General features: G+C 39.0%; 1 protein-coding gene across 2 annotated transcripts in view; it reads left to right on the top strand.

The window, feature by feature from the left end:
- ADAMTSL1 (ADAMTS like 1) overlaps window positions 1-24,290 on the top strand; it is a 650,838-nt gene that overhangs the window by 362,197 nt on the left and 264,351 nt on the right. For both annotated transcript variants that reach the window (XM_060762426.2, XM_060762428.2), the window contains one exon: window positions 5,053-5,180. In XM_060762426.2, the coding sequence (XP_060618409.2) occupies window positions 5,053-5,180 (128 nt within the window). The remainder of the gene's footprint in view (window positions 1-5,052; window positions 5,181-24,290) is intronic.

Here is a 24,290-nt window from a genome sequence, read left to right as displayed (position 1 = left end):
TATTTTCCATTTCTGTTTATGGTTGTGGAAGCTGTGCAGTGAAAAGGCTGATAGGAAGCAAATAAACTCAGTTGAGAAGTAGTGTTGGAGAAGAGTTCTGTGAAATCTCTGGACTTCTAAAAAAGACAAAAAATTGGATCTTTGAACAAATCAAGCCTGAACTCTCCCTAGAAGCCAAGACGACGATCCAACTGAGACTGTCATACTTTTGACATATAATGATAAGGCATGTTATATTAGAAAAAGCAATAAAACTTGGTAAGGTAGAAGGCTGTAGCAAAAGATGAAGATATCATTCCAAATAGATAGACTCAGTCAAGGAAGCCAGGGCTCAGCACCCTATATCCAACTCCCAGAGTGCAGCATTCAGTCGTCTTTGAACTAGTCAGGAACAGGTCAATTTGAGCTTAGTTCAGGGATTTGTGCACAAGTGTTCATCTTGAAGAGCTGGTTTTACTGTGCAAAAGACACAATTACGAAAAATAGAGAAGCTAAATATACTGTTAAATAGACTGTATTACATGCAATATGAAAAACCACATGCAATGTAGCCAAAGGTGACAGTCTATCTAATTTTTTTTTAAGCTATCAAAAAACCAAGGTTTCAGAAATAGGGATGACCCAGATTAACCAGGATTATAATGCCATTTATATATACACCATCAAGATCAAGGGTATATCTAGATCAGATCTTTCCAAACATTCTATGTTGGTGATACACTTTTTAGACATGCATTATTTCATCACACAGTAATTCAGTTTTACTCGCAAGCTGGAGGTTAAAACAACCCCTTATAAGAGATACAGGCACATACAAGAATTATGATAATGAAATCTTTGGGGACACAATTTCTTTATTTTTTTCAAAAGATATAATTTATTGCCTGTTTCACATAGAAGTTTCTCGTTGTGATCTCGTGACACACCTACACACTGCAGTCAACATATTTAACACATTACAGTTTGAAAAGCTCTGACTTAGATTGTAGAATTAATGCAGTTTGACACCATTTAAATTGTCGTGGCTCAATTCTGTGGAATTACAGGGATTGTGGCTTTAAAATACCTTTAGCCTTCTCTGTCAAAGATTGCTGGCGCCTCACTGTGACCCCATTGCATTGAGACATGGTTCTGGAACCCCTGGTGGCACAACGGGTTAAACCTTTGTGACTGCAGGACTGCTGACCAATATGTCAGTGGTTCAAATCCAGGGAGAGTGGGTTGAGCTCCCTCTATCAGCTCCAGCTCCCCATGTGGGGACATGAGAGAAGCCTCCCTCAAGGATGGTAAAACATCAAACACTCGGGCATCCCCTGGGCAACATCACAGTAGATGGCCAGTTCTCTCACACCAAAAGCAACTAGCAGTTTCTCAGGTCGCTCCTGACATTTAAAAAAATTGAGCCATGACAGTCAAAATGGTGTCAAACTGCATTAATTATGCATCTCAAGACTTTTTGAAAGAATTTGAGGCTTCCAAACATTGAATCTGTGATGTTGAAAGAAGCCCAAAGGAATCCGTTATGTAGAAGGACATGTTGGGAACCTGTCTGATGTCCTTAGACAAGCAATATTTTTCTGTACCAACAAACTTGAATTAGCATTTAATCAATTGTCTGTCTCTCCTGTGTAGTATTTGAGTCCTTAAAACACTTTGATTTCACCTTCTTTGTTACCCATTCATATCAGTAGCATTGCCACTAGGCAGCATAGGTAGCAGTTAGCATTACTACAGCACATTATGAGATTAAAGAAATATATATATTCGGTTATATAAAAAGAACATTACAGCTTCTATTAGCACATTCCCTCAGCATTGCTAATAAATAAACTTTTAGTTCTTTCATTCACACTATAAACAACTGTCAACTGTAATATTAAAGACTCTCAGCAGCCACATGGGTAAGCCCTACTTGATAAAAGAACTTTAAAGAGACTGGGCCCCAGGCACAATGCCCAGCTGTTGGTAGACGTTGAGGATTTGGATCTGGGTCTGCGATAAGTTCAAAGACTTTGTTGAAAAGACATATACTAAACTGTTCACAGTCTCAAACTCGCTCATTTTCTTCTCCTCCATCTCCCACCCCTGCTTTGTGTGAATGACTGCATTCAACACTGAAGTCTTTTGCGGAGCTACAGATATCATGACAAAGGTCTTTACGCAGTCCTTTTGAGATAACATAATGGCCTCTGCTTTAACATTTTGCCACATTGGGATAGAAACTGTTAAGAGTTTCACAGAGAATCCTTTTACTATTGAGAGTTCTTTTTGATGTTAGAAGCAGTTTTGATGTACATCTTGCCTTATCGGTGTTGCCTGCATTCTTGCTGATTACTATTTCTTTTTTTGCCCTATATGTATTTATAGCTTTGCTTCTGATTTGTCTTCAATAGTAGGACCATTACTCCTTTATACTTACAAAATATTTTACTGGATTTAGCCACAGGCCACTGCAAGTTTCCTTTATAATGTTGTGTATATGTTTTAAAGAACACACTAGATCACATGTATGGCTCCTTACACATACCTAAGGACTGTGTTTGGCATCACAATGCTGAAAACTGAGTTACGTGAGCCCCTGTTATGGTACTCAGTGTCTAGAAGTAAGAAAACAATAATTCCAGGTATTCCTCAAAATGGAACTGGAAGTCCCAAAAAGTTTGAAAAACATTTTTCCTGCTACAAAACGTTACCAATGCCTTACAGCCTGGAGTGTATAGAGATATTTTCACCATGTTACCTGCATCTGATCTTTTTTTTTTTTTAAAGGAAATTAAGTCTGGACTTAACATCCACCCCCAAATCATGACAATAGACTGTATATGGGAGCATATAGTGGCAAAAGAAATTTTGGATCTTTTTTATGTGGTGGGCGGAAGGGGTATATAATCCTCCAAGGACCTGTTATAACCCCATAGATTCCAGTAGTTGCCCATTCATGCTCCAGACACTCAAGATAAGTTCTAGTCCTCAAAACATAGATACACTATGATGTGAAGTTGGTCTGAAATCCTTGTTTGGGGAATAAGTACTAACCACATCTTATTGGTCTATAGCAAATGATGGCTTTACCAAACCAGGTAGAAACTACGCATATGAAGAAACCAAACAATTATTTGGCATCACATCTGAATGTCTTTAGATGTGGCATAAACGTATTGAACAGGGAGGTTGCAGAAGCTGGTGCACCTCACCTGCCATCCTCTGTTTGGGGTTCTCCTTCCCAAGGAGCCCCAGCGCCCTGTGCTTTTTGGCGTGCTTGGCCAGGCAGCCAATCAGGGATGTGCTCCGACCTGCAACCAGATCAACTGCGTGTGGGCCCCACTTTGTTCTGGGGGCCAGTCACCTCTCAGCTGTCCCATACCTCCCACCCTGAAATTGTATCATTCTATGCATTTATTGTTTGATTGCTTAGCATTTTCTTTTGTCACAACTTGTGGGCATGTGACATGGGCCCTGGATCCGGTTTGCATATCTCCTCCCTTTATCGATGAGTGGGAAGTGTCCTGGTGGCATAGGGGTGCAGCAGTACTGGTGTCACAAGTCGGGAACAATCGGCTCACAGCTAAGGACCGCTACTATTGTGAAGCAGCATCGGTCAGCATTGGGTTGACCAATTCTTCATCCAGGGCTCATGCATGGCTGCCAACCCTGTTTTTCATTGTAACCAATAAACAAGTTGTGGCCTCTTTTTATCCCAAACCACATTGTATCTGTCTTTCTATGCAGGTTCCTGGTGGGGAAATTTGGTCACCACTGCCCACACAAGTCTGAAGAAATATTGTTTCTTCGATCTAAAATAAAAGAAAAAAAATCAAGGACCAGATAGAGTGTTGGGCGGATTACAGGGACTGTACAAAAATGTGTATATCTGTACAAACATCTCACAGATGCACCCACCAACATGTACAAACAAGAAATAATTGACTTCTCCCATCATACTATAGATCACTCACATGTAGTCTTAATTCCACCTATTACAGTCCTCTATCTTTTCATCCAAGTATTTATCTGACAGCTATATGCATCCTAGAAGTAATCTATAGCCCACAAAAGCTTTTTCCATAATAAAATGTGTTGATCATTATAGTACTTCAAGACTTCATGTTATTTTTAGCTGTGTGCATTTTTCAAATGATTGCTTGAATCTGTGTGCATCCCGCTCAGAAATGCTTTGCCAGACTAGGTAATGTGTACTTTTCCATGGCAAGGTTTTTGTCCTGTCCTTCGTGAGTCCTAGAAAATGCAAAATTGATATTTCTCTACAGATGTGTAGTTCTGACAACTGCCTCTTTCATTCCTAGATTTAGCAAGTGTCTGATCACCTATTTCAATTATCCAAAGCCCAACAGCATGGCTTTAAGAAAGGCAGCTCTCTTAGAAATCTAGAAGCCCCCCCCCCCCTTGGATTGTCTGCTAAGTACTTTCAGGGTTTCCAAAGCTGGCCTTCTCTCCAACCTGTCAGAAGATGTTTTGGGATCTTTTATAGCAGGCATCCCAACCCAGTTATCTTCCAAATGTATTAAACTATAGCTCTAGTCATCCCAAGTAAGATGGCATTCTGTTTTACAGAGATAGCAGGACGTACTGATCAGCAAAGACACTTCACACAGACATACACAAACATCTACATGCAATTTGAGTGTAATACAGATTTTGCCCCATCTCTATGATTTTGTTATGTGAATTCAAATTCGACCCAGGCAATTCACAGTTTCTACTGGTATGGTAGAAAGCACTGATCACAAGTGATTTATGTATTATCCACATATGAAACTATTGTATGAAATGTAGCACACATCTCTCCCAACCCACACACGCCTGTTACCTCTCATCCTAGTCAATTGTGAGTATAACTGACCAAATGTAGGGATCAAAGTACACAGGTCTGCATCAATCATACTGGCCATCCACATGTTATTTTGATCCAAAAGTTGTCGTGTTTTAGAATTTTGGATAGGATGGAGGCTGTCTGAGAAAACTCCAGTGGGCATGGGAAAACAGCAAGAATTTTTTCCAATGCTTTGTTTACTTTCTTCCTTTGTTTCCTAGAGTTCTCGAACTGCTCGATCAGAGGAAGATCGTGATACTCTCTGGGATGCTTGGGGTTCGTGGAGTGAATGTTCCCGTACATGTGGAGGAGGTGCTTCTTACTCCCTGAGACGCTGCTTGAGCAGCAAGTAAGTAGTTAAATGCCTGTTGTGTCTGCAGTGCAGGAATTCTGCCTGCCAAGCCCCATATCATAGCATAAAGAAGCAGTGGGTGTCCTGAACTGTGTTTACATTTTGAACTTGGGGGACAAAGGTTCCTGTTTTCTGCAGGCAACCGTCCAGCAGGCCTAATGGCCTGACACAGTGTTCTCAAATATGTTTGTAGTAAAACAGGCCATGCAATGGATGGTTCCTAAGTCATTCTTCCCTCAACCCAAGCAGTATATTCACAGCCAATAAAAAATAAAACAACTCATAGGCTCTCTGAGCCTGAGTGGTTATCCTTTCACTTCAACGTAAGTTACAAAAGCAGAAGAAATGACTTAATTCATGTCTATTAGATTATCTGTCTGTCAACCTATCTAGACATGTGCTATCGGAGATATGCATAAATACAAATATGACACAGACACAAACAAATGCACACACTGTGGGGATGTTCCAAATAGTCAATTTTTCATATCCTTGACAAGCAAGAATTTCTCAACAAAGTCAAAGCACCTCATCAAAAGAATTTTCAAGTTTCATGAGAACTTTTTGCCCCAGTGTAAATAGACTAATACTTTCTTTATCAGCAAGAGCAATAGGTGTTTTCAATGCATAAACAAAATGTCAAAATAGTAAGAATTGAGACTTTACTTACCTAGTAAAGATAAGACTTTTGGCATTTTGATAAATAAAAATACAGATTCACCACACCACACTTAAAATAATATACTGAACTTCTACTTTTAGAGGAGTTTTTCTTTAGTTTAGTGTCAGTATAGCAACAAATTAGACCCATTGCTAAATTCATAACTTGAAGTTTATTTTAGAATAAGATAATAGCTACTACAAGGAAAGTGAACTCTTTCCTTCCTATAATCTGGCTTCTTTCGCCTTATTCTTTGGTGGTACCAATAGAAACTTTGCATTTTGGGTTTATGGTACCTTAAGGGGATTGCTTTTTTATCAGAACCACAGCATGGGAGTAAAAGATTATGATCATCCATGTCTTGTGATCCTAAGGAAACTACCCCCCCCCCCCCCCACACACACACATACACACTATTACGGTAACTTCTTTTTTAAATACAGCCACTATTTTAAAATGGAACTTCATGCATTTAGTGTCATATCTAGTTTAGCCATCTAAACAACCATGTGTGCATTATCAATAGCAGACTAGGTTATATTTGCACCTACTTAGCTTGCTGTCATGCATTTTATTCATTTTAAAATTAATATCCCACTAAAATTTGTCCCATTAGATTTCCAAAGCCACTTATGACAAATGTTACTCATATAATCCAAACCATTTCAAAAGAACATCAAAGCGCATCTAAACATTCTTCTACATGACTCAACCTTAAATCAACAGCCCATGCAAGCAGCATTAAATCAAAACCAGTTTTCCTGCCTTTTAGATTCCAAAACTCCTTCTTAAGCAAGAAACTCTTCACAAGACTTCTGAATATCAAAAGGAAGTTAACTAGCTGGGTTTTCTTCAAGATGGAATTCCAGGGACAGGGAGCCATAACACAAAGGATCCTCAATCTTAAGGGCCAACATCAAGTCATCACAACGTGAAAGCTCAGCTCTCAGAATCCATGTTCTTCAGAATCCTCATCCATTACAGTGTTTTTGAGAAAGAATGTAAATAGCTTTTCTTTATACTGTAGATTCAAGCTCAAGCAATGTACAGATTTTATTTCATTTTATTCCTATTCCTTTGTTCCTATATGTCTTATTGTTGGGTTGTTGTAGGTTTTTTTCGGGCTATATAGCCATGTTCTAGAAGCATTCTCTCCTGACGTTTCACCTGCATCTATGGCAAGCATCCTCAGAGGTTGAGAGGTCTTATTGTTGTTGATCAACAAAGATCAGCCCAGGTCTAATAAATTGAAGAGAAAAAGGAGGAGCAAATATTCCACTTGAAGTGGCAGCAGACTTGGTCATGGGCAACCGTCCCACCTTTCCATTTGAACCCTTCTACTTTGGTGTCTTCCTGTAATGTAGTTTACTTGCAAATAGGTACCCCAAATACTACATAAAACATTAGATGTTCCATCTTCCAGGAGCATAGTTTGCATTACCTTTAATTGCATGGGATAGTGTTCTTTTGCATTTCCCCAGGGCTGCTACAGTCCCAGCAGCACCCTGGAAGTTAAACAGTATCAGAATGTGGAAAGCCAGACTGCAGGCCCTCTGCAGTTATTGCTTTAGAAAAGTATCTATTTGGGTGTAGGGACCGCCCTTTTTCCAGGGGATGAGATCCCCATTTTGGAATCTTCCCTTCCTCCTTCAGTAGAGAAGAAAGCTTCAGAAGTGCTGTTGGTCAGGCAGGTACTCTGAGAAAACCATTGTAAGAATGATTGAGTTAGATTGAGATATGATTGAGTTATTTAGAAAGAGAAGCTGATTGAGTTATATAGATAAAGAAGCTGATTGAGAAATAGATAGAAAGATAAATTTAGTGATTGAGATACTATAGATAGTGATTGAGCAATTGAGTTATAGATAGATATTGAGTTATTGGGAAATAGTTATTTAGTACTATTTGCTTCATCTCCAAAACTGACCTTGGGCTGGAATAGGGAAGGTCTACACTTTCTAAAAGATAGTGGCTCAGGGTTGGGTAAAAAGATCTCAGGATTTTTTCTACCATTTGGATGAAGGCACCTCAGTAACTGAAGGAAAAGGAAAGAAAGATCATCTCTATGGTTTCACTAATTGACTGTTTTGTTTGTAACTTTGACAAGCTGTGCCAAGTCTGCAAGGACTTTGAGAAATAAATATTCTGTTTTGGTGTTCAAAACCTGTAGTAGCCTCAGTTGCTGGGAATCTCAAGCTTCTAAAGAAAGACCCGCGCGGTCCGCCCAGACAAAGAGAGAATCACATCTTAGTTTTATTTTTATAGGATCTGGGTGTGATGGCACATTAGACTTGCATATGACTGTGTCTATACACAGGGTAGTCGTTACAGAGGATCCTATTATTCTTACCATATTTCATCATATTATAGTCACACTTTTTATCCCTTTTTTGGTTGGAAGACAGGGGCGTGTGACTATTATGTGATGAAATAAAACTGGTGATTGTGTTTGCCACTTTGTGCGTGTGTGTGTGTGTGTGTGTGTGTGTATACACACACACACACACCTCGAGACGAAAAGGAGGGGCGGGAGCTCCTTGTTTGTGTAAGCTTTCTTCGAGGTGGGAACAGAGGAGGGAAAGCTCAGTGTCTTTGAAGGGCAAAGGGAGTTTCGCAGTTTTATAAATACCTGTGACAATTACATAAGGAAAGGGAAAAAAAACATTTAGGGATTCCAAAAATTGGGATACAGCTATTATGTTGTGGTGGTAACTATTATGTGATGGAATACGGTATTTCTTCTTTTTCCCCTCCAGCAAATTAAGGTTGGACACTGCAAATGGTTAGGGGATGGCTAAAAGAAAAAAAAATATTTTCTCACCCCATTATCCTTTCCTGGAAATATATAGGTTCATTCAGTTTCTCATTTAAAACAAGGTTGTTTACCTTTTACATTGTGATAGATTGCCATGTGGTCTACATGAAAGAAGCAAAGCACAACAAACACCAAACCACATATGCAAAAGCTGAAAGCATGACCTAAAACATTCACACTCTTCCACCATACAATTCTAGAGATAGGTGAGAGATTATATCTTCCATAATTTCATGTTCCCTATTACATGGTTGGCAGATACAATTAGATGATAGAATTTGAGAGAAGAAGAAAAATGCCTTCACCACCGTCCCCAATACTATTGAATTAGGAGAAAGGAAACATTTCAGAGTGAGAGTAAGTTTCTGGCATTGGGCAGTGGAACTCAATAGAATGGGCATGTACAAAAGCAAAAAATTATATTAAACTCAAATCAAATCCAAGTTAGCAAAGACTTTGTGAGCTTGTAAAACTGACCTCCATTTTGAAATGGCCTTTAACAACTCCCTGAATTTTTGAACTGGCCAAGTGTCAGGTGCATCTTGTATACATTTTGTGTTTTAAAGGCTATCATGATAAGTAAGATATGAGGTCTGGAATAAAACCTACAAATTAAGTGTGTTATTTCAAAGAAAATATATCTGCATTGACCCAATGTGCACACAATTTCAGTGTTTGAATTAGGAAGGAGGAGATAGCACTGGGTATAATTATGCATACGTGTACTGACCTGGAGAGAATCCTTGCATACTGAGGGCACCAAATTTAATAAATGAAACACATCTGTTTTCTGTACACTGCTGGTGAGAATTTAATAAAATCCTGTTGGAAAAAATATGATTCAAATGTTCTTTTCTATGTCTGATATTATAATGTGAAATGGTGTGAGGAATCATCAAATCATAGCCATATAGGTTAGGCAGGAGTGGAGCATTTAAGAGAAGAAGACTGATCCATCAATGAAATCAGTGAAGCAACTATATATTTATTTACACTCTCTTATAGAATCATAGAATCTTAGAGTTGGAAGAGACCACATGGGTCATCTAGTCCAACCCCCTCCCATGTGGGAAAAGCCAATCAAAGCATCCCTGACAGATGGTCATCTATCCGTTTCAGAGTTCAAGTCTACAGGGCCAGATGGATGTAGTTCATCTGGCCCTGGAGACTTGAACTCTAAACAAATTCAAGTCTCCAGGGTCAGATGAACTACATCCAAGGACCTCTTCACATGGGGCTGAAAAGCCTCATTTTGCCACCTTTAACCGCAGCAAAGGAGGTTTTTGACAGGGCCTGCTATGCACCTTCACACGATGTATGGCAAGCCCTGCCTACTTTCCTCCCAAAGTTGGGAGGAGGCACAGAAAGGCACTTCCTCCAGACTATGGGGAGGGAAACGTCGTGTGGGTTGCTTCAATGAGACAACCCGCACTTTTTGCATAAAAGAGCCATGGGATGGCGGAATTGGCAGAGGGACAATGTGTGTTGCCACGAATTGCCACCCTTTCTCCTATATGATGAGGGTTGGGAAATGGTGCCAAGGCACCCTCTCCCACCCCTCTGGGTGATCACAGGAGAAGGGCAGGCATGCAAGCTCCCACAAGCAGCCCCACGTACCTTCCTTTTGGATCATACGAAGAGGTCCCAAGAGTATTGAAGGAACTAGCAGAAGGCATTTCAGAACCACTGGTAATAATCTTTGAGATTTCTTGACTTATGGCAATCTTACGAATGAGAGATCCCTAAAAGCCCTGTTTTAATATCCCTGCTAAAGTCCTCCAAACTCAAGACTGTCTTTCTTGATTTACTCTATCTGTTTGTGATATGGTTTTCCTGTTTCATACTTATTTCTACACTATCAGGCATTATATTATTTTCTAATAAATAAAAAAAAATGTTAAGGCTAGTCCCAGATCGTTTGTAGAGTTTGGAGTAACATGTGGATTCCAGAAGAGGGCCTTGTCCCACTCCTCAATTCAGCAGGGAGCTATCCAGTTTCTTCGAAATTCAACACTCCATCCCTTCAACAATCCACAACCAATGCTAATGCATGGTTGAGATCGTCATGTGAAGTTAAATTTGTTAGCTCTGCTCTTACAGAATAAAATCCCTGGGAACACTTTAAGTATGCCTGAACTTTATTGATATAGATTGTCATTTTCTGTCCTTTCATCTGTTCAAGAAACAGCTGCCTTCTTCGCACTTTCTGTCACAAACCCACTGTCAAATTCAGCAGCCACTAATGGACACATGAGGTCTTTTGGCTGCATTTGGTCATATTGAAAAACAATGTTTTCTGAATCTGGAAATGTAGTTAATCAACCATTATGAAATTAGCCCATAGTCTGTTTTGAAACTGGCTTGTTCTAAACCACATCTTCTTAAAATGTGGATCCCAACCCCAAATCGGGTTGGGGTATAAGGGTGTCAAAAAAATGGCAACAGTAAAAGTTTTCTGAACATCACCTATGGCCCTTCCACACAGCCGTATAACCCAGAATATCAAGGCAGAAAATCCCACAATATCTGCTTTGAACTGGGTTATCTGAGTCCACACTGCCATATATTCCAGTTCAAAGGAGATAATGTGGGATTTTATTCAGTTGTGTGGAAAGGGGTCAAAGTGGCTGTTTTAGCCATCTGCATGATTCTATTGTGCAATGTTTACAGAAATTTCTGCAGAAACTGCTTCGTTTGTCCTTCCTAAAACAGGAAAACAACCAGTTTAGCAAGCCTTACAAATGCTAATTTGTTATCAGTAAATGTTTAATTTGTATACCTATTTAATATACCTGAATACCTGGTGTCGCGTAAATAATTATCAATCCAGTTCTAAACAAATCATGGATAATGTTGTTAATTGTTGAAAGGCAAAAGATTCTTTATCGAGGTTCTGCTTGTGAAGGGAAGCATGCAAATCCAGATTGGAAAGTTAAACTTTCCCCCATCATAATAACCTATAGTCTATATAGCATACTTTAAAAACAAACAGTGGAAGATAAAGCCATTGTTAAAACAATACTAAACCGAGAATGAAAGATTTGCGGGGAGATTGTGATATTTCAGCCAGACTTTACAAGCAAGCACCAAAGTACGGTATAAAAAACTATTTTGAAGTGGTCTGCAAACTATGTATAATGTGAGCAAACTGTGGTTTGCTGTAAAATCTAACTGTCCATGCCAGGGCACGTTAGTACACTGTAAGTGCAATGTTTGGTGTAACATCTGAGTATTCTGTGTGGGAAGTTAGTTAGAAATTAAAATTACAGACACTGTCTTCTCTGTACATTTGAAACAAATAATGGTTTGAAATCTTAAATATGGCTAAGAATCACACCGGGACTTGTTTAAAACAATCTTTCTCGCTCACACAGAGTTTCCTAGGCATAATTTATCATCATGGTTTTCATGTTTCATATTTGTGTCTACACCAAATACAGCACAGATTGTGTGAAATGGATATACTCAATAGTTAGAATTGCCTAACCAAGTAAGATTTTTTTTGCTCCTATATCAAGCCAGTTCACTCTTGATTTATGAAACCAAAAGTGAACTTTTGCCCATTCACAGATTGAGGAAAGGTTATTATGTGCTGAATCCCTTAGCCAGTAACAATATATTCTAAATAGTAAAATCTGACCTTGAATTAGCACTGTAGTAAATGTGTAACTCCTTTTTCCTTTTTCTGGTCTGCATATAATTATGAATGTAAAGGAGTGCTAAATAGCCATTTCTTTTCCTGTGGTGCTGGGCAAGCATTTCAAACTGAAAAGGGAAAGAAATCCACCCAAACGTTAGGGATTTAGAAATAGACTTCAATGCATGAGATCCAAGTCCTTTAAGAAGAAGAAAAGGAACTATCTGTGCTTTATTTTGGTCTCTCACTTAATCGTTTTGAGCAGTCTATCGTTTTTCAGATAGGTGTCATATTACAGAGTTGTGTGTGCCATGCATAATTCTGTAACAAATAAAATAAGGAATGGTACTTCATTTTGGGTAGTTAGTTTGATAAATTAAGAACTGGCACATGAGATGAGTATTATAGAACAGACCAACCCACAAACCAAAGCTAAATATTTCTCCTCCAGTGAGGAATGTTCATGGTGTATTATGCCTTCTCGCTTTGTCTGTGATAGCTTCCAGAACATTAAGGAAATGAAGAATGCAGTCCTATTGTGTCAGCTTTGAAGCTATGCAAGAATGCACGCTCTGCTTTTAAACATCTTTGTGCAGCTAAGCAGCTGAATAAATGCAATTAATTTCTTTTTTGTGAATCAGTTGCCAGACCTTCTGATGAGTCCCATTCCTTATGATGATCAGGCCAGGGGTAAAATTATATTGCTATCAGAAATGTCCTATGTCTAAAGAAAAAGAGACTTTACACAATTGCATCACTACCACTAATGGTATAAGTACAATTATTTACAACACACATCCAACAAAATAAACATGTACATTAAAACCAACAACTAAAAACATCTCAAACATTCAAACCAATTATTAAAACCACGTAATCCAATATCATAGTCATACAATGCAGTGCCAATCTGGTTAACTAAATATTTTATAGGATATCAGATTATCCAAGGCAGCCAATTTTGCTTATGCCTAAATGCAGTGGTTGAAAATGATACCAAATACCAAGATACTGTCAGAGATCTAAAACATAAAACTGGCGGATTAAATGTTGTAAAGCGGACTTTGGATAAGGGCTCCAAATGGCAAACTGATAGATTTGATAATTCAGAAAAAGTCTTATCAGTTATAAAATAATTTTGCTCAGAGTTTACACCTTGGAGCTTGAACTGGGTTTTGGTGCTTTCTGTGGGAGGTAAATTGAATAAATTGCTGATTACATCTGTGCTGGACAGTAGCCTTTCGACTGTATTTTACGCCTGCAAAACTTGAACCATCTACAAACATCACTCTTGACTTCTGGAAAGATTCTATCAGTATTGCTTTCGAAATCTCTTGGGAAGACAGGTGGACAAACATCAGTATTCTGTAAGAAGCAAAGATTTTTTTTATCGTGTCAGGAGCGAACCAAAACAGTTGTATTGCATGAAAAACAAACAAACAAACAAAACACAAAGTTTGCAGACTTGGTATTCTATTAAATGTCCTTTGACCAGTAGCTGACCACTTTGAGTGTTTCTGGTGTTGCTGCAAGAAGGACCTCCATTGTGCATGTGCCAAAGATGACCAGCATTAAAGTGATGATCCTTTACCATCAACTTCACTGGACTGACAACATCCGAATATCCAATCACCATCTCCCAAATAGTTACTTTATTTTCAGTTTAAGAACAGAAAATTGAATGCTGATGGACAGCAAAAGAGATTTAAAAATGGGCTTAAAGCTAATCTTAAACATAAACATCAAGAACTGGGAACCCCTGGCACTCAAGTATTGGAACTGGAAGTCAGCTGTTACCAGTGTTGCTGTGGATTTTGAAGAGGCATGAATACAGGACAAAAGAAAAAATGTGCCAAGCAAATCCTTGTCGTGACCACCTTCTGGAAATCTATGTTGTCACTGTAAAAGACCATATGATTCCAGAATAGCTTTTCATAATCATTTATGAATCCACCACCAAGGCTCTACCTCTAGAAGATGATCATACTCAGCCACAAGCGATCACCCATGACTGACTTGATGAACTGTTGGAGTTCTGCTTTTCCCATCTTTTAGTCAACATTGCTATCAAAGTTAAATTGCTGTTCTGCTTCTAGATATTTATGGGATGGAAATATGTGGGAAGAAAGAGATTTGCTGAAATCTTCTATGGTCTTCTCTGGAAAAGTTTATTATAGAAAGGAAAAGTACAGGAAAGGGGGAATACCAAATATTCTGGAAACAATTTTAGGTGATAATAGGTTAACTGAAAAGTTAATATTTACTTAGACTTCCAATCCATTATTGTTGTCAGTCCCCCCCCCCCCCAGCAAAGACACAAGGCATGGGTTGTGTGTTTGAGTGTGTGAAACATAGCTGACCATGTGTGGTCTCACAGATATTTAATCACTAAAACTACATTTATGAGCCAACATCCGTCATCATCACCCTTTCCTCAAGGAAATCCTATATAAACTACTGGTGAGGGTGGAGATCGTCTTGTCATGATTGGGATGATATAAATATGAGAAGAGAGGCAGGAAAAGGGGGAGAGAAAGTGAGGGAGGGAGAGAAGCAGAGAACAAGCTAATTAACGTCTACTTTGTCAACTGCTATCTTTACTCCAGTTGTATTTTTATGTGCCATCCATTTAATCTTTTGCTCTGATACATTTGATTTAATCCTTCTATATTTCCTTCCCTTCCTTTTCCAATGTAAAGAGTGAAAGCCAGCATCAAGCAATAGGCCTTTCTCATTTCTATAGCCATGTAGTTCCTCTCCAGATCTGTTCCAGAAGGAACACTTGTTGAGGAGATAGAGTGGTAGGGTTTGCCCCTCTGTGTTCTTTTGGTGAAGGTGCATGTGTTTCATTAGATACCACCATTGTCAAAAATAAAACCAAATATGATCAAATATGCTGATCAATCTGTTGGTTGACTGAATATTACTACCAGTATATATTCAAGTTCTGGGTGATTGCATCTGTAGCTGTACAATCTATGGACATGGACCAACTATGTTTGTTTGTTTGTTTATCTCAATTTCCCACCAAGATTGGGATGTAAAGATGTCCACAATTTTAAATTTTGTGAAAAGACAGTCCATCATTGCTCAATTTTTAATTGTGTTCTTAATGAAGGGAGAGGAGAAAGAGAGAGAGAGGGTGCTTTGACAATTTCTGTCTCAATAATTAAAATAATTCATTTCACTTTAAATCTTATGCACTTTATTTATTTTATTTATTTCAAATATTTCTATCCCACCTTTCTCCCCACAAGTGGACTCAGAGCGGCCTCACATAGGCATCAATGATGCTAACAACATATACATCAAAGAATACAATAAAACAGTAAAATCATCTAAAAACATCAAACACATCAGCCAATACATTCATTTACCATATAATATTAAAATGGCAGTAAAACCAAAAATCAAACCGGGAAATTTGGCACAAATAACCAATACGCCCAAATTTGAATACTCGTGGAGTTGGGGGGATCGATCATGTCATTTGGGAGTTGTAGTTGCTCGTATTTATAGTTCACCTATAATCAAAGAGCATTCTGAACTCCACTAATGATGGAATTGAACCAAATTTGGCACACAGGACTCCCATGACCAACAGAAAATACTGGAAGGGTTTGGTGGGAGTTGTAGTTCACCTATATCCAGAGAGCACTGTGGACTCAAACAATAATGGAGTTGAAACAAACCTGGCATGAATACTCAACATGCCCAAATGTGAACACTGGTGGAGTTTGGGGAAAATAGACCTTGACATTTGGGAGTTGTAGTTGCTGGGATTTATAGTTGACTTACAATCAAAGAGTATTCTGAACCCCACCAATGATCGAATTGGACCAAACTTCCCACACAGAACCCCCATGACAAACAGAAAATACTGTGTTTTCTGATGGTCTCTGACACTCCCTCACGACACCCCCCCCAGGGGTCCCGACCCCCAGGCTGAGAAACACTGATCTAGATTTTAGATAAATTCACACTTACATAATGCCACCAATTGCTTCACATGATCTTAGCCAAAAGACTGAAAAGCGACAAGGCAAGATGGTACCGGCATGATAGGAGTCAAGTAATTGAGCTTCAATGTCGTTATTGTTTTTCCTTCTCTTTTGGCTCCGTCCTGCCCAAATTCAGCAGGGGTTTTGAGCTTAAACATTTTATCCTAATGCTATGCACATTGTTTCTTCTCTTTCTCTTCATTGTTTTGGCAATTTCAGTGGTTTGCTTTACTAGTTGGTCTTATCATGAGTTGCACTAGAAACAAACTCATAGTTTTGAAACAGAAGAACTGCTGTGAATCTTTGTTCCTTCGCTGGTATGAACTGGTGATGATTCACATCGACAAATGGGGGGGGGGGGAGTTCTAGAACAAGCCCTGGAACTGCCAGACAAAGCAAGGCCTCCAAAATTGATAAACTGTTTTCTGTTGCAAATCAGTATCTTTGACTTGAATCCAACATTTAGAATTCCAACTGCAAACAGATTCTAGGCTTTAGACATAGAAAATGGGTCCTTATTTGACCCTTTGGAAATCTCTGTCAATGAGGAAAGGGAGTTTTTGGACCTAAGTAGTCTAGATGGGATCGAGAGGAAATATAAACACTATTTTCACATTTCTGAGTGTAGACTGTGCTATAGTTTGCAGTGTACGTATGTGTGAATTTGTGTTCTCTCATCCTCAAGCTATGAGGGATCGCCTAAGCATATCTCACAATATTTTTTGCTTTGACCTATTGCTTAGTTCTCCTTATAAATACGGTTAAGTATACGTCTTAGAGTAGATGTCCTTAGGGACACCTACTTTATTAGGTGGCAATAAAATGTGCTTCATTGAAGCCATTTGTATCATTCTGTGCAACATTAGTCATAGGATATTGGACAGCTGGACATTGTACTAGTGTGATCTTTTCTAGATGACCTATGGAATCTCTGAGTGGTTTCACCACAATCCAAAGCAAAAGTTTTCTGTTTCTCTTGGCACTGTCTGTGACATTTGCACACTCCCTTTTTGTCATCATCCTTTTCCTGGCAAGTTATATTTTCTTTGCAAAGTTTGGCTCAGGAGGACAGGATTGGCCACAATTTGATTTGCTCTGTATTTTATGGCAGTCAGATCATGATCTCTTTTGCTTTGAGTGGCAGATGTTTTTATGCACTGGAAACCTCCAAATTGTGATATTCTATATAATATATAAATCTGACTTTGCTTTTTCACACACATGTTCCTTTTGCAGCTGTGCCATGGAATTTGGAAATGCTGATCTGTTTCATGCTGACACGGCAACTTTGTTATCATGGTCCAGATTAGATCAAAACGAGGTATTACTTTCTAAAAGTCCTTAGAAGAGCAGGCATTACAATTTTACAGGACATCTTTCTTTGGTGCTTTCTTTGGAATGGTCTCCTTTGTGGATCAAGTTCAGAAAGCTGGGAAGAATAGAGCCAAAATTTGTAGTCCCTAAAAATAGCTGTCATTGCATAGCCAAAAGCTTAGGTCTTGTCTATGTTTTTGCTATTTATTAACCTTTTCATGGAATAGATTTGAGTCCCTTTGCACACGTGTGAAATAATTGTGCAGTTAACGCCCATTTTGAAAATTACATTTAATTTTGACCTTTAAAAGAAAATTGGGCTAGAATTCTATAATGCATTAGTTTGCACAAAGAAAAGCCTACATTCAGTGCATATCTCTAGTTTATGGGGATTAAGTCTACTTTGCTTTGGCATGGACAGATAGTCGCAGCTCCTTCTGATGTAATTCTGGCTAGAGAAATTATGGGGGTGGCACAAGATTAAATTTTCCTGCTATTTTCCTTCACTGTGGAAAACTTAATAGCTTTCAGTAGACCATTTTCTACCTTTAAAAGGAAAGCTGGTGTTATTTTTTTGAAGTCATTATCACTATCAGTGTTGTCTCAATATCTCCACATTTTGGCCACACACATTTTTTTTCTACAAATGAAAAAGCACAGTACCAGAGATTAGAAAGTGGAAATAAAAGGGTTGGCATGTCGAATTTATTGTTCACAAACTACAAAAGCCAATTCAATTGTTTTTATGTTAAAGGAGGATTGTGGCAGGCAGGCATGTAGCTGGGGGGGGGGGGGCTTGAGGGGCTTCAGTCCCCCCCCCCCCCTGAAATTCTCATGGTGGTTCGCGAAAAGGCCTTACTGGTACATTATTTAAACTGTTATGTTTATTCATATCATGATCTGATCACCTCAATATATTCCATATGCATGGGGGTATTGAGGTAATGATACAAAAGGTTTGCTAGGGTAGACCCTCTTTCTCTAAGACTCAGCCCCCCTGAAACTCAGCCCCCCCGAACCCCCCCCCTGAAAAAACTCAGCCCCCCCTCCCCCGAATTGAAATCCTGGCTACGGGCCTGGGGATGAGAGACATTGCTTTTACATTTTTGACATGCTACTACATTAAGACGAAGTACTTTGGCCACATAATGGCCAAAGTGAGCTTCTGGCCATTAATAGTCTAGCTTGCTGTCAACCTAAGCAGCCCGAAAGACAGTTGCATCTGTCAAGTAGGAAATTTAAGTACCGCTTTATGCGGGGAGGCTAATTTAACTAATTTACGAAACCATACAATCTTCCAGCAGCATGCATAAGAATGGGGAAGTACTCCATCAAGGACTCAGTGTCACAAGTGGATGGTGAAACTGCAGCTCCCCCTGTGGCCGGAATCGAGCATACCCTCATGAAAGCCAGAAAAAGCTGGAATGTTACATTGCCTCTGTGTCTGTCTATATATGTTGTATGTCTATGGCATTTAATGTTTGCCATGTATATTTGCATTGTAATCTGCCCTGAGTCTCCAGCAAGGTGAGAAGGGCAGAATATAAATACTGTAAATAAATAAATAAATAAATAAATAATGAGAAGACAGGAAAGTTTGGAGAAGATAATGATGTTAGGGGACATGGAAGGAAAAAGTAAAAGCGGCCAACCAAAGGCAAGGTGGATGGATGTTATCTTTGAAGTGACTGGCTTGACCTTGAGTGAGCTGGGGGTGGCGATGGCCTACAGGGAGCTCTGGCATGGGCTGGTCCATGAGGTTGGAAGTGAATGAATAAACAACAGCAACAAAACTAAGGGTGAAAAAATGCCATGCTTTATTTTATCTCACTCTTCCGTTATCCCTCTTTTGCGCTTGAGAGAAAGACAACATGTGAATTACATTAAGGAAACTACTGACCACATAGGGAAGCTGATGAAAAAATACAACCTACTAACTATTACAGACCCACTAAAAAATCTAACAAATAATATGTTCAGCAAAGGAGAAGTGGGATCGTCTCACCTCTACGGGAGTCTACCGTATACCATGCAGCTGTGGACAATGCCAGAATATGAATCAAGGAACATGAAAGGCACTGCAGACTACTTCAGTCAGAGACGTCAGCCATAGCAGAGCACTTGATGAACCAACCTGGACATAGCATAGTATTTGAGAGCACAGAAATGTTGGATCACTCTAACAACTATCATGTCAGACTACACAGAGAAGCCATTGAAATCCACGAACATGTGGACAATTTAAACAGAAAATAAACAAAACCTGGCAACCTGTATTTAAAAAACTCTAAAATCAGGCCAGTAAAAGAACAACAACACTCAAAAAACAGGGGGATTCCTGACATGAAACAATCAGGGCCAGCTAATCACCTACCAACAAAGGATTCCCCCAGACAGGAAGCAGCCAAGCCTTGAAGCTGCAAGGCTTTTCAGTGCTAATCAAGATGATCAATTGCAACATTCACACTTGCCTCAAACAGACAAGAGTTCTTTCTCCCACCCTGGATGTTCCACAGATATAAAAACCCCATTTGCTTAGGTTCCAACGGATCTCACAACTTCTGAGGATGTCTGCCATAAATGCAGGTGAACCATCTGGAACATGGCCATACAGCCTGGAAAACTCATTGCAAGCCAACATGTGAATATTTGGAATATTTAGTTTCCCACTTGCATACATGTGCCTTTAAACCACCTATTGGATTTATGGCAACCCCATGAATATAAATCCTAGGGCCCTTCCACACAGCGCTATATCCCAGAATATCATGGCAGAAAATCCCACATAAATCGAGTGTGGACTCAGATAATCCAGTTCAAAGCAGATATTATGGGATTTTCTGCCTTGATATTCTGAGATATAAGGCTGTGTGGGAGGGCCCTTAGACTACAAAGATTTAGGTCTGTCCAAGATTCCTCTCCTCAGAGTTTTCCAATACTCAATAAATATGTTTTGGTCCAATTGTCAAGCATTTTTTAAATGTTTTTCACATTTTTAGTCTGGACATAGGAGCTTCATCATGCCTTTTTCATTACTTAAGATAGAAACCTTCTAATACCCTAGTTCTGAAAGACTTAAACGAAGTATGGTGTGCAGTATGCCCACCCTAAGCATTTTCTAGGTTACCCAGCACAACTTTGTGGTGTTCTTCCACCCAAAATTGTTTCTTCATTAGGGATTGCTATTATCCATGATTTTCGCTACCCTCAGTAAGTGTGGGAACTTTCAAATCCTCCATGGATTCAGGGGTTGTACTGTATACAGTTTTTCCCCATCTTATTCCCCATGTCTTCAATTTGCTCACAACTGTATGTCAAACAAACCAAGACAAGCTGGCTTGCGAAAACCAAGGGTCTACTCAGTGAACGACTTTCCACTCTGTTAACCGTTAGCACCTGCATCCCCAAATATAGGCTCAGGAACTGGGGGGGGGGGGGGGAGCTTTAGCTTGTGAAAGAGCAATACCTACAGACTAAAAGAACTCATAGAATTCAGACATTTATGGAAAGAACATTCAGGAAAATCTTCAGATGGAATATTGGATATTGGTTTAGAGATTAATGTTTTGTTTGTCACTGTACAAACTGATATAACCTGATGTATTTTCTAATCTCTCATTCATTATCTCCCATTTTAGAAAGAGCTATAGTTCAATGGTAGAATGCTGTTGACCCTCCACATTTGTGGGTTTGACGTTTCCATATTTGATTCATCGTTTTGATTAAAATGTTATCTCGAGAAATCTCTGCATCCTCCAATGCGACTTAATGGTCAACTTCCAGTTGGAGCCCCTGGTGGCACAGTGGGTTAAAGCGCCGAGTTGTCGAACTTGTTGACAGAAAGGTCACAGGTTCAAATCCAGGGAGCAGTGTGAGCTCCTGCTGTTAGTCCCAGCTTCTGCCAACCTAGCAGTTTGAAAACATGCAAATATGAGTAGATCAACAGGTACCACTTTGGCGGGAAGCTAATGGCACACCGTGCAGTCATGCCAGCCACATTACCTTGGAGGTGTCTATGGACAACGCCGGCTCTTTGGCTTAGAAATGAAGATGAGCACCAACCCCTAGTCGGACATGACTGGACTTAATGTCAGGGGAAATCCTTTACCTTTTTACCTCCCTCAATTACATTGGAGAACCTAGAAATTCCTAGAAAGAACAGCTCTATGAATCTCTAGATCATCCAGTGCAGTTCTGTGGCCGGCTTCCAATGGACATTGACCATAGTGTCATGCTGGAGGACCCAGACATTCATAAAAAGATGCTCATTCAGGCTAAAAAATAAATCTTTTTTTGTAGTAGTCTATTGTCCCTAACCCCAGCACATGCGGAGGGCTGATTGTTCATGCTTTGCTTGCTGAAATGTCTCAGGGCTCTTCCACACAGCCCTATATCCCAGAATATCAAGGCAGAAAATCCCACAATATTTGCTTTGAACTGGGTTATCAGAGTCCACACTCAGATATTGTGGGGTTTTCTGCCTTGATATTCTGGGATATAGGGCTGTGTGGAAGGAACCTCAGTTTAAAGCTCCAGGTAGAGTGAAGAAATAACTCTGATTGAAAGCACAGAAATCTGCTGATGGTCAGCATTGAAAATGGGTCAAGAGTTTGATTTTGTATAAACTAGATTCCTGTAGGTAAAACTGACATACTAATCTACTTCATAGAATATTTACAAGCCAAAAACATAAAGCACCTTAAATTCTAAAATACGTTGCCCTAATATAGGCAAGGATGGTGACATCAACAATCTAAGAGGGAATTAATTACTGATGTATGGAAGATGAGCTAGCTGAACCATCAAGTTCTAATACCTGCTTTGAATCCAAACCACATGAAGTTGCAAACTTCAGAAGATTTAGATCAACAGTTTAGTCTGTGGATTTCACTAATTATTCCTTTGGAGAGGGCTGGTAATTTTGTTTTGATTTTCCTAATTTCCTATCACTCTACTATGTTAATTATGAATAATGTATTAAACACATTCCAAATGGTCATCCCCCCCCCCCCCCCCCACTCAATATAAACAGCTACTGTTGCCTCAGGGTTGTTATGGGAAATAAAGAGGTCAGCATTACAAAGAATGGGAGGAATGCCTCTGTGTTTTCAAAGCTATGCCTAACAAATTTATTGTATATTAGAAAGAGCTGTAAGCTTATTTATATGATTGTTGTCCAAAAATAGACAAGATATTCTTGGGATATAAGAAGCTGCCTTGTGTCGCACCAGATAATGTGTCCCAGCCAAGTAATATCGTCTGTGATTAGTAGCAGCTTTCAGCAGCCTCAGGCAGACTCAACACAAAACTTCCATAAGCTCCTTTTCAGATTACAGCTCTCAGACCAGGGCATACTGACAGGGGGATTCTGGGAACTGTAGTTTGCGGAAGTCATTTTTTTCATATCTAATTCAGCGAATGCACTAATATGCTACAGGACTCCCATTAGATGTGGTAGAACATTTATTATCTCCTTGCTGAATTCTGTCCAGAATTTTAGCAAAGATGCATGCCAAATATGTAAGACAAGCAACGAGGGAGAGGAAGAATGGCAGGCAGCTGCTGCTTCATCCCTGTTCTCTCATGCTTAGTAAACCTATATATATGTTAAGAAAGGGCCCTTCCACACAGCCATATAATCCAGAATATCAAAGCAGATAATCCACAATACCTACTTTGAATTGGGTTATCTGAGTCCACCCTGCCATATAACTTAGTTCAAACCAGAAAATGAAGGATTTTATACAATTTTGTGGAAGTGACATCATCACATATTCACTCTCTCTGTCATATTTGCTGGATTTCCACCTTCTTCGCATTGGACAAAGCACAATATCAATTATGAATTTTTTGATGGCAAGCGTGGTGGTTCTATCATTACTTTTTTTGTACTATCATTAATTATTATTGTTTATCTTTTTGTGATTTCATTCCCCTTCATCTCTCTTCTAGGCACAAATATCGCTTCTAAGCACTCTTCTGAAGAGTGCAGGAGAAAAATATGTTGGAGAAAAGCATGTGAGAGAAATATATATATAACACTCTTTGCCCTCCACTACTTTGCTTCCTAGATTTTGCTTTTTCCTGACACATTTTAGGTGTTAATGGTGGAGGCTTAAATTCTCCATCCTAAGTTCTCACCACTTGTCATCTTAGAGAAGAAATATTGAGACTCAATAAATAGTAATGGCAAACGGTAAATCCCATAGATGTTGAAGTAGGATTAGTGTTAGATTCAATTGCTTGTTTATTAAAGTTTATGCTATTTTTCTACTCCAGATAGCATTGAGGGAGACTAGTAACAACAGAAGAAGCAACAAGAGTAAAAACAATAACATATAAAATAAAAAAGCAAAATTATAATCAATACAATAATGAAACCATATCTACAAAAGTTTTTAAAAGTCATCTATCTGTGAAAAAATTCCCTTGAGTATTGTTCTAACAAATGTGGATCCCAGATTAGGTTCAATTTAATAAAGTTCTTGGGAAAAAAATCGTTTCTTCCCGTTAGTATTCATACATAATTTCCTGATCCTTGATGGAAAAGGGCATCTTGACACATCAAAAATCTGTGTTAAGAAACTGGTCAATCATAAGAAGATTGAGCAGATTTTAGAATGTTTCTGTTTGAAACAAATATTACATTAAAATGGCCCTTGGTTTTGAGTAAAAATGC

The sequence above is a fragment of the Anolis sagrei genome, chromosome 2 (genome assembly GCF_037176765.1).
Source record: "Anolis sagrei isolate rAnoSag1 chromosome 2, rAnoSag1.mat, whole genome shotgun sequence".
In the NCBI taxonomy this organism is placed as follows: Eukaryota; Metazoa; Chordata; class Lepidosauria; order Squamata; family Dactyloidae; genus Anolis; species Anolis sagrei.
The sequence above is the reverse complement of the archived record's forward strand: the minus strand, read 5'-3'. Positions and strand labels throughout refer to the sequence as shown.